The sequence below is a fragment of the Molothrus aeneus genome, chromosome 1, assembly GCF_037042795.1.
Source record: "Molothrus aeneus isolate 106 chromosome 1, BPBGC_Maene_1.0, whole genome shotgun sequence".
Classification (NCBI taxonomy): Eukaryota; Metazoa; Chordata; class Aves; order Passeriformes; family Icteridae; genus Molothrus; species Molothrus aeneus.
In genome coordinates, this window is record NC_089646.1 from 55608452 (window position 1) to 55623596 (window position 15145).

The 15145-nt window shown below is 39.1% G+C and overlaps 1 protein-coding gene across 3 annotated transcripts in view; it reads right to left on the reverse strand.

Moving 5' to 3' along the window:
• NFX1 (nuclear transcription factor, X-box binding 1) overlaps positions 1-15145 on the reverse strand; it is an 85654-nt gene that overhangs the window by 13384 nt on the left and 57125 nt on the right. For all 3 annotated transcript variants that reach the window (XM_066557512.1, XM_066557504.1, XM_066557521.1), the window contains exons 14-21: positions 14985-15104; positions 14268-14347; positions 13708-13938; positions 13345-13418; positions 10721-10822; positions 5652-5693; positions 5191-5289; positions 1462-1528 (exon numbers count right to left, since the gene is read on the reverse strand). In XM_066557512.1, coding sequence (XP_066413609.1) covers positions 1462-1528; positions 5191-5289; positions 5652-5693; positions 10721-10822; positions 13345-13418; positions 13708-13938; positions 14268-14347; positions 14985-15104 — 815 coding nt within the window. The remainder of the gene's footprint in view (positions 1-1461; positions 1529-5190; positions 5290-5651; positions 5694-10720; positions 10823-13344; positions 13419-13707; positions 13939-14267; positions 14348-14984; positions 15105-15145) is intronic.

The window sequence follows — 15145 nt, forward strand, 5'->3', positions numbered from 1 at the left end:
CAGATCTTCAGACAAGGATCTGGAGGTGCTGGTAGGCAACAAGTTGTCATGAGACAGCATTGTGCCCTTGTGGCACAAGGCTAATGACATGGTACACTAGGAAGAGTGTGACCAGGAGGTGATGAGAGGTGATCTTGCTCCTCTACTCAGCCCTCATGAGGCCTCACCTGGAATTCTGTGTCCAGTACTGGGCTCCTCAGTACAAGAGAGGAGTGAAGCTCCTGGAGCAAGTCCGGCAGAGGGCTACAAAGATGACAGGGGACTGGAGCATCTCACAAACATAGGCTGAAAAAGTTGGGCCTATTGTGCCTCAAGAAGAGATGTCAAATAGGATTTTATTTATTATTATTTCTTTTGTCAATAAGTATATGAAGATAGAGTGTCAGGAGGATGGAGCCAGGCAGCTTAATAGTTGGCCACTTAATAGGTGGCCACTTAATAGTGCCAACCAACAGGAAAAGAGGCATTAGGGAGTAACTGATGCACAGGAAGTTCCACATGAACATAAGAAAGAACTTTACTGTGCAGGTGACTGAAGACTGAAACAGATTGTCCAGAGAGATGGTGGAGTCTCTCTCACTGGAGATCTGTCTAGATGCAATCCCATGCAATGTTCTTTCTAGGATGACCCTGCTTGAGCTCGGAGCTTGGACTAGATGACCCCACGGGGCCCCTTTGATAACTAGACACAGACTGACTCATTTTAGTCTTTCATTCTAATGATAAAAACAATGGGCAAGAACATTAGACAGATGGATAAGCACCAAGATTGTTTAAGAAATATCATCCATAATTTTTTAAAGGAATAAAGTTAAGTAACTGTCGTTAGGGCCTAGGGAGCTCAAAACTATGCTTTTTACAGAAGATTAGCTCCTTCTTGAGCTAAGGGCAACTGAGGATAGTATAGTTTACATGGTCCTTTGCACCACATATACTGGGTCTTTCATGGAGTAGCAGCAAGCTATCCTGACATAGCTGAATGTGGTATCACTGAAAAACATATGATTGTGTCTGTGGTATCAACCTCTCAAAGTATACTGGAGTCTCTTAAACACTGTGGCTGAATCCAGGTTTTCTTATAGAAGAAAGAGGACAACCTTATGCACTGGCAAATATAGGAAGGTATCCAAAAATCTGTGAGCAAGTTCCACTACAGGGATCAGAAGTACCTAGGCTTTCCTTCTCAAAGTCGGAATGTTTAAACATCATCTTTAACAATATTTTATTAATGGAGATCCAAAAATTGGTGATAAGCCATTGATGCATTAAAGCCTAGCACTGCTTGAATCCTTAAGAAAGGTTTGGCAGCAAAGTAATCCTGAACTACTAGGTCTCCCAAAACTTTTGTTCTTTTTACAATAAACTGTGCACTATATTGGAGCCCAAACAGATCTAGTGTCAACCCATAACTATGAGTATTAATAAAGTTCAGTAATATCAAACTCTTATATGAACACTGACCTTATTCACAGCTTCCACAAGCATTCTCATTTCCTTCTCAATGTCGCTGACAAATTTTATATCCTTCCTGCAAGAACAGCATTCTAGGTTAACAAGGCAAGAGAGTGAACAAAGATAAAATATCTTTCTATTTTGTAGTATTTTTCAACAAGAACAAAATGAAAAAACAAGAACACAAATGACTCAAGCAAAAGCTTCATTCACATCAAAAGACTGTTAGTGTGTCATCACTATTACAAAAATAATTATTTCCTCTTCAACAACTGTAACCAAGAATAAAATTCTATGACATGGTTCTACTGTCTGACAATACAATTCTACATTTTCAAATGAACAACATAGATTTTGAAGTTGCCATTTTGGTGTTTTTAAATTACGTGTCATTAATTTACTTAATTACAAGATGTGATGAGACACAAAAATGGGGATAGGGTAAACAAAGTGGAGTTCTTTTCCAAGACAAAGTTCACTGATTTTGGTCTTCAGTTCCCCTAGCAAAACAAATTATGAAGAATTCAAGAAGCGGCATAAGGCTATTGGCAAGCAAATAAAACATTCTTGATGTGAGATACTAAGGATTTGTTTGAAGTATTTTTTGGTAACTACCTTCATCACAGTACTTTGAGTCTTTCACGTAAAGGTGAACTTTGTGCTCTGTTCTTAAATAAGCAAGTAAACTAACTTTAAAAGTAAGGTTGCTATTTGTTAGGCCACCATCCCCATGGGGAAAAAAGACTACATGAAGATTTCATATCTCAAAGCTGGTTAGTAGTAAGTAATTCTTCAAAACCCAGGCAATATTCCATACCAACACAGTACTACTTTGTGAATGACATCAGAATTTAACCAGTTAAGAAGTGCCTACCAAAGCAAGTACAACTATCTTTGGTAGATGACCTACCAAAGTTCTGGGTGCTGAAGTCAATGTAGCATCAAGACCATAAAAATGGTCTCAAACAAATGTGCAAAATGTCAACACTGAATAGCTCAGCAACCAACAGCACTTGATCAGATACGATGGATTTAGCCCATCACTAGTAAACAAACCTTCCAGGTTTAGCAAGAATACACAGGTACTGAATGTAGCTATGAGAACTCCTTGGTCTTCATTAGACAGAAGTATAACACTGGGAGAACTGGAAAAAGGATTTGAATTGGGTAGAGTTAAAAAGAAAGAGATCTCCAGACACCTATGGTGTGAAATACAGAGTCAGCTCATGTGGCATCTCTCCTTCTCCAGTAGTTTTAATTCATCAAATAGCAGCCTCAACATCATCAATGTCCAATTGGACACTGATATTGTGCTGATCTATCCTCCAACTTCATGTCAACAGATCAACCTGAGCATTTGCTTACTCTCTGTATGTATTTCTGAAGTTTCTTAGAAAGGTCAGTGCTGAGGTGTCCAGCCAGTGGAACTGTACCCTCTGATCTGTGCTCAGTTGGTAGCCATCTCCATGCTACAAGATGGATTCCCCTCAGCAGCAGAGTATCTCCTCATGTAAAGCTATATGGTGGAGAGACTTCTTTTGACTCCTTATCAGATCCTGACAAACACATCAGCAAGATTAGCATTACCATGCTATTCCTGGTGCCCCCTTCTCCTGCCACTGTCCTGCAAAGGAAACATATTATCTTGGTAGGCTTACGCTCGCTTATCTTCTTACCTGGAGTTGTACTGCATTTTGGGAGCTTTAGGATTCTGTAATTAAAGATTACACCTCAAAATCAGGAATTCCTACAGCTTTCTCAAGTTTTCTTCATTTTTAGGTAAACATTTCTTTCAGCTCTTGACAATGTATCAGCTACACAGATCAACTAATTGCCTAAAGAAGATAATATGGCATTCTAGTAATGACTTTGGTAGCTGCTACCTTCTTGAGGCAATGACTCTGAATGCACAGGGAGACAACTCTCATGTTTCTCAATCATTCTAAGATCCTGCATATAACTTATGCTCTGTAGAAAGCCACAACCCTTGAACTCCTGCATTACTGGAGTCATGCACTCAAGCAAGAATAAATGAATCTGTCAGAAATTATTCAGAATACTGAGCCACCTGAAAAACATACTGTAAAAGATACAATATCTGGATCTCACCATCTTGATGGAAAGACAAATCTTTTGCTAGACTACTGAGACAAAAGATCATCAGGAGCAGTCAAGGAAGAAAATTCATAAAGCCAAAGATTCACAAATTGTTGCTCTTGTATAGAGAGCTATGTTACTATAAGTAGAAACTCATTTATCTGTAATACTACATAAATGAAATCCAGTAATTCAATGTACAAAGTAATTGACTTGAAGATTAACAAAAACTTTTGCTTTAGCTATGACTCAGTAAGAATAACCATGGTGTATTTGTTTATTGTAAATTACCAGTGTAAAGAGGGTACAAAAGAAACACAAGTAAAATCACAGAAAGAATGAGGAATGTGAAAGCATTAAGGCTACTTTTCAAGGTATCTGTTCGACCTTCTGCAGTACAGTGCATGATCCTGGTCAGTTCTGTACATGAAAGATGAACACTTGCACTATGGGTAGTGGCTGGTAGAAAGATGAGACAGAACTGTTCTCCAAAAAACCACAGTAGACTATACACACAATGCAAAACTTTCCTCTTCTTATTGTACTGAAAGTGTGTGCTGTGTTTTCTGAAGAAGATGAAGCGAAACATATTCTACAGACAACTAAGAGAATAGTCCTTATAAAATACACTTTTAAATGCAAATACGAATAAAACAGTAGCCCACAATGAAAACATTCAGCTCCTATTTTGCAGTAGGTTCATCAGTTGGAAGTAAAGAAGATGTAACTTACTCTTATATTCTGAATGTTGCTTATGTAAAATTTTCACTTATTTCAAAATATCAGCAAATTAAATAAAGGATTTTCAAGTAGCAAACATCCTTACAAAACAATGAAATTTATGCAGCATTAGAATACTGGAGGAAGAAGAAAACATACTAAGCTGTTCTACAAAACTTAGACCTGGTAAAAACTAATGTCATGCCTACAAACACAAGAGTAAAAACTCTCAGATGACACATCACCTCAACATCTTTTAAAAAATGTGTCTGATCCCTTCTTGTCATTCCAGATTACAAAGTATTTATTGGTGTGGTGGTTTTGATATTACCTTGATTTCCCATTGTCTCATTTTAGGATGCCTCAGTCTAGCAACTCTCTATGCAGTCACACTGGCACAGGCTTTGCTCTGCATCCAACATTTTAATAATTCCATTTCTTTTAAAATAAAAGCAGTATGGCAAAAAAAAATGGGACCTGGTAGAAAGAACAGTAGGCTATGATAGTCTAAATGTTATAATTATAATAATAATTTCATTATTTAGTCATCACTTTTGTCTTTGTTTTGAAATGGAGCACTGAAGTAGAAGTTGGTTCTGAGTAAAAGCAGTAGAGATGTGAAAAGTACAGGTGAGAAAGTGTAAAATCATGTTACCATTTTAAATCATTCATAGTGAGAAAGGTGTAAAATCATGTTACCATTTTAAATCAGATTACTGAAAAAAGTAACCTGTCAGGCACTTTTTACTTTTCAGGTTCTCATTTGGGAGGTCCTGAGAAGTGCATATCAACTTCTTTGCTTTAACTGCCTTCTAATGTCAAGGCAGCTATTTTTAGAAGAGTAAATAGAACTGTTCTGCACTTTCCATCTTGCTCTCAACACTGTTGATTTATGACACCTGCCATCATTAAAACACATACCTTGCATCTTCTTTTAAAAGGTCACTGTACTTTGGTCCAGAAGAACGGATGTTAAAAGGATCAGAATTATCATCTATTTCAAGAGCTTCAGCAAGGCGCCTGAATTTGAGGGTAGGAGAAAAAAACCCCAAAATATAACAAAACATAAGCAAACAAAAAAAAACCCCATATAAATCCCCCCAACCTTCCACATGTTATAGAAGAATTAAGTTACAGGTTACTAATACTAATTAACAGCTTGCAAAATAGAAGGTCTGTACATTTGAAACTACTCATTTAGAGCTAGAATATTCTAGCAAGATTTCTGATCATTCAATATAGATCTTTATAACAGGAATCATCTCCACATTTATCTGTTCTCTAGGTCATGAAGAAAAAGATTTCTTCTCTACATAGCATTGCCTTTCCAAAACTAGACTACTTCTATTAAAAAAAAAAAAGGAAGCAAGTTAATTTCCCACCTGTTCCTCTGAATAGCTAAGCATTCTTCGTCACATTGCAACCTGAATTATGAAAGAAAACTAAAATTAGAATCACTGCTGCCCCTCATACTTTTCAAACTGTAGCATGTTGGTGTCATATTATCACAGCCTAAAGAAGTATCAAGAACATGTGAGAATATTTTATCGTATTAGAACAGACAGAGCTAAAAATAAACAAACAAGCAATAATCAAAGATCTTTGAGCACCCAATCTCTTCTCCAAGTCTTGAACAGGAGCAGCAGTTACCAAGGTTGTATAGGAACTGAGGAAAAAAGCTTCTGAACTAGATGTTATATTGGTAAATTGAAAGTGAAATAGATTGGTATAGTTCCGCAGTTCCATCCTTGAGGGAGGCCCACCAAGAGTCAGAGGACTCACATGACTCCCACTGTCAGGCAATAGGAGGACACCTGGTGGATGAAGGGGAGTGAAAATGGGTCCCTACTCGGGGAGGTAATAGAAATTCCTCCCAACCCCCATCACCTGCCCAGGTGCCAATTCAGAATAGGTATGAGGCTCTGGATCTAGAGGGTCAGCCAGATAACGTAGAAGAAAATTATCTGCCCAGCAGGCCTCTCAATTACTCTTCTTCTATTATCCATTCCAACGGACCACCACCTCTGATATTAATAAAATAATAAGGGTAGTTGTAGTGGGTGACTTCCTTCTGATGGGAACAGAGGGCCCCATATGTCAACCAGACCCATCCCACAGGGAGGTCTGCTGCCTCCCTGGGGCCCAGGGATATTACTGAGGGACTCCCTGGGCTGATTCAGCCCTCTGATTATTACCTACTGCTGATACTCCAGGTTGGCAGTGATGAGATTGAAAAGATGAGTGTCAGGGAAATTAAAAGGGACTTTAGGACACTGGGTCAAGTTGTTGATAGGGCAGGAGCACAGGTAGTGTTATCCTCAGTCCCTTTGGTGGCAGTGAAAAACATTGAAAGGAAGAGGAGAGCCCACATTGTCAACAAGAAGGTCAAGGGTTGGTGTCATCAGCAGAATTTTGGGTTCTTTGATCATGGGTCAACTTTTGTGGCACCTGGCTGCTGAAACTGGATGGGCTCCATCTCTCTGTTAAGGGCAGAAGGATTTTAGCTCATGAACTGGCAGATGCCATTGAGAGGGCTTTAAACTAGGTTTGAAAGGGGAAGGGGATGTAGCTGGGCTGTCTGGAAGCAGGCCCGAGGGTGGTAAGCCTGAGTTAGGGGTGAAATCAGCAGCCCAGCTGAGCTGCATGTACACTATTGCATGCAGCACAGGTAACAAACAAGAACTGGAAGCGATGGTACAGCAAGAAAGCTATGATGTAGTGGCCATCATGGAAACGTGGTGGGACAACTCACATAGCTGGAGCGCTGCACTGGATAGCTACAAGCACTTTAGAAGAGACAGGAAATAGAGAAGAGGTGAAGGCGTGGCCCTTTATATTAGGGAGGCTTTTGATCCCATGGGTATTGAAACTAATGACGACGAAGTTGAATGCCTATGGGTAAGAATTAAGGGTAAGCCCAACAAGGCTGACATCCTACTGGGAGTCTTATCATCCACACGAAATGGAAGAAGAGGCGGACAACTTATTCTGTGAGCAGCTGGAGAATGTTTCAAGATCACCAGCCTTTGTTCTTGTAGGTGACTTCAACCTACCAGACATCTGCTGGGAACTTAATACAGCAGAAAAGAGGCAGTCCAGGAAGTTTTTAGAGTGCGTGGAGGACAACTTTTTGTCACAGCTGGTGAGTAAGCCCACCAGGGGAGGGACTGTGTTAGACCTATTGTTTACAAACAGAGACAGGCTGGTGGGAGATATGGTGCCTGAAGGCCACTTGGGGCACAGTGATCATGAAATTAGAGTTCTTGCTATTTGGTGAATCAGGAGGACTTCAATAAGACTTTTACACTGGACTTCCAGAGGGCAGACTTTGGCCTATTTAGGCGATTATTTAGAGAGTACCTAGTGAAGCAACCCTAAAAGCAAAGGAATTCAGGAAAGGTGGGTGTGCTTCAAAACAGACATCTGGAAGGCAGAAGAACAGACTGTTCCTGTGTGCCAAAAGATGAGTTCACAAGGCAAATGTTCAGCCTGGATGGACAACGAGGTTTTGAAAGGACTTAGGAATAAAAAGAGGATGTGTCATCTTTGGAATGAGGGTCAGGGCTCTCAGAAAGTATTTAAGGGGGTTGCTAGGGCATGTAGGAAAAAAATGAGGGAGGCCAAAGCTCACTTCAAACTTAATTTGGCAATTTTGTAAAGGATAATAAAAAATGTTTTTACAAATATACTAATGGCAAAAGGAAGGGTAAGACCAACCTTTGCTCTCTATTGGATGAGGGAGGGAACTTAGTAACTGCAGATGAGGAGAAGGCCGAAGTATGTAACGCCTTCTTTACCTCAGTCCTTGGTGGGAAGATGGCTTGTCCTCAGGACAACTGTCCTTCTGGGTTGGTAGATGGTATCAGGGAGCAGAATACCCTCCCTGTTATCCAGGAGGAGGCAGTCAGAGAACTGCTGAGCTGCTTGGATGTTCATAAATTTAAGGGACCAGATGGGATCCATCCTAGGGTGATGAGGGAGCTGGCAGATGAGCTTGTGAAGCTGCTCTTTATCATTTACCAGCAGTCCTGGTTCACTGGTGAAGTTCCAGATGACTGGAAGTGGGCCAGTGTGACGCCCATCTACAAAAAGCGTGGGAAGGAGGATCCTGGCAATTATAGGCCAGTTTAGCCTGACCTCAGTACCCAGTAAGATGACAGAACACTTTATACTGAGCATCATCATGCAGCACTAACAGGACAGCCAGGGCATCGATGAGACTGAGCCAGCATGGATTTAGGAGGGGTAGGTCATGTTTGATTAACTTGGTCTCTTTTTATGACTAGGCCACCCATCTGGTGGATGCTGGAAAGGCTGTGGATGTTGGCTATCTGAACTTCAGCAAGGCCTTTGACACTGTCTCCCACAGCATACTCCTGGAGAAGATGGCAGCCCATGGGCTTGGACAAGAGCACTCTTTGCTGCGTTAAAAACTAGCTGGATAGCCGGGCCCAGAGAGTGGTGGTGAATGGTAATGCATCCAGCTAGTGGCCAGTCAGGAGTGGTGTCTCTCAGGGGCCTGTGCTAGAGCCAGTTGTGTTGAATATTTTTACTGATGACATGGATGAGGGGATTGAATCTTCCATTGGTAAATTTGCAGACAACACTAAGCTGGCAGCATGTGTTCATCTGTTGGAAGGCAGGAAGGCTCTGCAGCAAGATCTGGAATGGTTGTATGGATGGGCAGAGTCCAATAAGATGACCTTTAGTAAGTCCAGGAGGAGAGTCCTGCATTTTGGCCACAATAATCTTCTGCAACCTTACAGGCTGGGGATGGTGTGGCTGGACAGTGCCTAGGTGGAAAGGGACTTTGGGGTACTGGTCAACAGCCAGCTGAACATGACCCAGCAGTATGCCCTGGTGGCCAAGAAGGCCAGCGGCATCCTGGCCTGTATCAGGAATAGTGTGGCCAGCAGGACCAGGGAGGTCATTTTTCCCCTGTACTTGGCACTGGTGAGGCCACACCTTGAGTACTATGCCCAGTTCTGGGCCCTCAGTTAAGGAAGAACATTGAGATGCTTGAGCGCATCCAGAGGAGGGCAACGAGGCTGGTGAGGGGCTTGGAACATGAGCCCTATGAGGAACAACTGAGGGAGCTGGAGTTGTTTAGCCTGGAGAAAAGGAGACTCAGAGGTGACCTTATCACTCTCTACAACCTCCTGAAAGGTGGTTGTAGTCAGGTGGGGTTTGGTCTCTTTCTCCAGGCAGCAACTGACAGAACAAGAGGACACAGTCTTAACCTGTGCCAACAGAGATATAGGTTGGATATTAGGAAAAGGTTTCTTATAGAAAGAGTGATAAAGTTCTGGAATGGTCTGCCCTCATAGGTGGTGGAGTCACCATCCCTGGATGTGTTTAAAAAGAAGATTGGATGCCATGGTTTAGTTGAGGTGTTAGGGCATGGGTTGGACTTGATAATCTTGAAGGTCTCTTCCGACCTAGTGATTCTGCAAATAAAGGCTACCTACCACAGTTTAGGTATGATATTAGGAAAGACTTGTACAAAGAAAAGCCATCTCTGGTAATTTCAACTGTTCAAGGAAATAGCAGTGTGTGTCCACACAGAAAGATATGTGTTAGTGACTACAACACAATAGCAAAAGTTCTTAAGTATGCTGGGACTAGCTTTGGTACAGGAAATCATGAAGCAAGTATATGGGAAATGTCATTATTTTGACTTTACACAATATAGAAGAACATTAAATTTTAACACACATAATAGACTGACACTGAAATAATCAAATGCAATACAAAGAAAGAAGACATGATAACAGAAATAAACTAAAACCAGAGATTAGGGACTTCAAAGGCAAATACTTCAGTAAGTCAAGTTTCTGACAGAAGGATGCTGGAGAAAGTTGACCACTTCATAAAGGAATCATACATCAGTAAAGGGACAAGATATTTCAGTCCTAAGGAAAACTTACGTCACAAAATTAAAATCAGGTTTGTGGTGCCAGCCAGGATGACAACACCAAAGCACCAATCAAACTGAAATACAAACATGAAAACTTCTAAAACAGGTAATACAAAAATATTGTAAATAGTTAAGATGCTGACTAGGAGAAAATATGGCCTATCAATAATCCAGAAAGGAACACTGGATTGCTGAAACAAAAGATAAAGTCTATTGCCCTGTCTAGAAATCTTGAAAAAATGCAGAGGAACTCCAATGAGTTGGCAGAGTAGGAAAAAAACTCTGAAACCACAGTTGTATCGTCCCACACTTAATTATAACAACCAACCGTACAATGACAGAGATCTCATTCTACATGAAAGAAAAAACATGAACCACCACAGAACTGCAAAATACTCTAAGCATATTGCTAAAGTAGAGTCAGACTGGTACTACAGCTAGCATTTTTATAACCATAATAGTATATTTTGCATGTCACCTATGCTTCAGGTACACACAAAGGCTTCAAATATGTTACTACACGTATCTCCTTACCTGGCTTGCTTCATTTCTTTTTTCGTAATAAGCCTACTGATTTCCACTGAATCCCCAAGCTGTAGATCTGTTAGCTTAGTTGCTATAGATATAGCAGCTATTCTGAAAAAGAGAGTGGTAGATTTCATTTAAGACAACACATAAACTTCTGAAAAGGTATATAAGGGTGCAGATTTAACATCTAGGTGGAAGAAGTAAGACAGACCTATCTTTTTCTCATTAGATTGGAATTCTAGTTCTACATCACCAAGTTTTAGGAACCTAATCTAGTTACATAAATCAAGAGTCTACTCTCATCTCCCTCAACTAGAAGTAAAACTAACAAATGGACGTGCTTCTTATGCAAGTTGAAATTAGGCACGGCAAATACTCTTTCTCCTCACTTGCTAATTATACAAGCTACAGCTGACCATATAGCTCTAACTATCATTTTATCTGATTTTTCCCTGTGTGCAACTAAAATCTTTAAAGTGAATTTATAAAGTACTTAAAATTTACTTGGAAAATATGGCTAACACAATCCACAAGGAAAGGACAAAATGCCTACCAAGATCATTACCATTTTCTTTATAAAGATTCTCCAAATTCCCTTCAATAACAAGTCTTCCCAGTCTCCTTTGCTAAAATTTGCATAACTAAAATACAGAGCAATTTTTTAGGGAAATATCCCACAAAATTTTCAAACAAATTCCTAAAAATAAAACATTGTATCCTCTTGAACTAGCTTTTCTGTTACATTAAAATAAAAGGATATGTTTGTTTCTGTATGTTTATCATCACATTCAAAGACCAACCACCTATCAGGAAAAACGTTAATCATACTACATAAAACAAAAAAATCACTTAGAGGCACTTCATATTAATCAGCTGATGCCAAAGTCTAGATAATGGGACATTAGATGATATGAATCATTTGTGCCATATGTACAGATATAGCAGCACAGGTATTTCCTGTTTCCTTGGGCATTCTTTCACCAACATTCACTGATAAAGCCCAAAGCTGTTTTATCATTTCTCTAAAATTTTTGAGAAAACTTGGATACTCCCCTAATTTGCTGACTTTTACTTTGCTGCGGGGGTTTTTTTAGGGTTTTTGTTATCATTGTTTTGGTTTGTTGATAGGTAGGAAAAATGGCCAACTTATCTCCACAAAATTAGAATAATCTTTCAGGAACCTGAACTGCTGGAGTTATCAAACTTAGCCGGCACGTTACTATCACAAGTCAAGAGTAATTTGTAAGCACATATGAACACATTTTAACTGATACAAACACCTGCTTCAAACAGAAGAGTTTCTCTTCCTCTAGATTTGGGCTCTGATCAGAGAAATAAATACATATGCATTCACTTTACACATGCAAGATCTTTCATTGGCTTCAAAGAACCATTTTCCTTGCATGAATATTTAGGCAGTGCCCGAGTTATAAAACAGCAGAGAAAGAACTTCAAAAATCTGGACTTGTATTTTATCTTCTGAACTTATCATTAATGACAAGCAATTGTCAATTTAAACTGGTATTCCAACATTAAGCCAGTCTTCTGATTTGTATTCATAGTGATGAAAATACCAAAAAAACCAAACTTCTGTACATGTACCTTGCATTCAACTAAGTACTGACTACAACTTTTGTTTCTAATTAGCACATTTTTCTCCTTGTTTTCATTAGGTAGCATTGAGTACCTAAGCTAAACTATTTTCTGTCAGAATTTGAATATGGACAGCGTTCAGCAGAAACCAAGCACCATACCCTAAGCTGGGCTAGGACAAAAAAAACCGCCCTCCAATACCAGTTCCAAATAAACCCATCACTAAGAAACCTTCTCTGAAAGACAGGAAGAATCTCAGACTTTGGTTGCCTAACAAGTAGGATACAGAACAGAATTCTGATCATATACCAACTCTTTAGACTAACTTTTTACTCCCTTTCAATCACAGCCTAAGAGTAAGACTTTTAAAATTATTATTATTACTGTTTTGCTATATTCATTTCAAAAGTTCCAAAGCCCCATTTTTCTTCTTTTCCTTGTTCATTCCTTGCTCTCTCTCCTATGAGAGAGAAAATTAAGTTTAGACACAGGATCTGGAGATTGCTGCAATAAATACAGCTGGGTAGGGCTCAGTTTGCCCAAGATTAAAACCCGAGATTTAGATGCCAAAGCTCACCTGCCTAAATTTAGCTATTTCAGAATTACTTTAAATCACTCTTCAGCATCCATCATCTCTACTGACTAGGTTCCATCATACAAGATCGGAAACTTGAACAGCAAGTCACACATGGACTGCAATCACCTACATTTGGGAGCCTGAATCTGGAGTCGACAAATTCATCTGTACCTAATTGCTCTGTGTGGGTAGAATAGAGTTCCACATATGGAAGAGTCAAGCTTTGACAGAATAACAGGAAAAAAACAAAAAAAGAGTTCTAATACAGCATAGCTGGTACAGAAGCTCTGGGAAATACCACACCCCCCTCCCCCCCGCCAAAACCACCACATGTCAAAGTACAAAAAAGTCAAAAGCTTGTGAACTAAATATATTTAGTCAAGTCTAACCACCTGCAATATAATCAAATTGTGAAGCAGTAGGTCCAGCAAGGAATTGAAATAATTATTACCATACCAACCTTTGATATGTATTAGATGCTTCGGAGCATATCATACTTTCCTTTCTTCTTCCACACTCACACTGAAGATCAACCTGCCATATCACAGAAGTGAGCAGCTTTTTAAAGTTTTGTCTATTTACTGCCATGGACAATTTACTGCCGTGAAGGATATAAACTTATTCATTTTAGATGGCCTATTTTAGTGGAATAATGGCTAACTAAAAGTGATGAATAGTTTTATTTTAAAAAAATCAGTATTTTAAGTTTAGAGACAAAATGTTAGGTTATCAATATACAAACACGTCACAACTGTTACTGGCTGATAATTAAACCATATAATTCATCTCTGACTTTGCAGTGAATTTTCTTTAGGTCTCTAACCTTTGCACAGCAGGATGTTGTCGGGCAGTGTGAAGAAGGATGACATGGAGCCATACACGGATGATTACAATATAGCCTTGGAATAATACATGGCTGTTTACATTCTTCATCTATAAGACATTCTCCTTTATGACAAATTCTTTTACATTTGTGCATTCCACATTTTAACATTTGATTGCAGCGAAGTCCACAGGATATGTCAGTGAGATGACAAGGAATATTACTTCGCAGCTGAAAGAGGAAAGGAAGAAGATGACAACTAACAGTAAAAATTATCAATGGAAATCTCAAAGTGCTTTTACTGTTCACATTTTCATTGACACTGTCCACATAAGAATCTTAATACTAAAAGATCTTAGGTCAAAGAATGAGTTTTGTTTTATACTATAGTCCAATAAAGTTGGTTTGCATGCATATAGAATAAAGATATACTTCTCCAATTTAATCACCTTGAACTCCAACTCCAGTAACATATTCCATTTCAAAGACTACACAAAAATCTAAGCCTACAGTCGTAAAAAATTGTTAAGTATTCAAAACCATTAATTGTCCAGACTTACTTCATGCTTGCCCATACACCATTTCTGAGTGAGATAGGTACAGGGGGGACATTTCTCCTCACTATGACATGAATGGTACACTGCAGTCACAGAAATACAAAAGTCGTAACAGTTTTATCAGTATACTTCAGTTGAATGCATTAAAGAAGACAGTAAAGACTATTAAGCATGAGAGTGCAAAACTACACAATTTATGGGAAGGATTATGCATCACAAAAAATTATGATGCCAAGTGTTTATGTGAATAATCTCTATACACTCTAAATTAAATAGCAGGTAATTTTCTAACTTGTGAGTAGGGTTTTACTCTCAGGCAAAATTTGTCAGAAACTGTCTGACCCACATTACTTATTTTGTGATCAGCCAATTAATTTCCAAGAAACATAGATACCAACTGTTCCCTAGATTATCCTACTGTTTCAATACAGCACTTGATCTTTGGAATACAGCAATTAATGTGTTGTGACTAATAAGAAAAAACACCAGTGTTTTTACCAGTGAGAAGTACCATTAGTAGTTTTCATTGCAAGTTTTTAGCTGGTTGGCTTGGATATATATTTTCAAATAGACCTATGTACACTTTTCTACATTTTGATTAAAAGAACCCCAAATTAAAACAAACAAACAAAAAACCCCACCACACAACAAAACCAACCAAACAAAAACCAATAACAAAACTCCAAAAAACCCCAATCAAAACTGAATGCCTTGACTTACCTGGATGATCACAGTCATGTGGCCTGGTGCATGTTTTTTTACACTCTGGTGGCTGAGTGCCACAGGGAACAGGGGGGTAAATCACAGATTCACCACAATAACAAGTCAACTCGTCAAAACCTGAAAAAAAAGTCAAATATAGCATAATGACTACATCTATT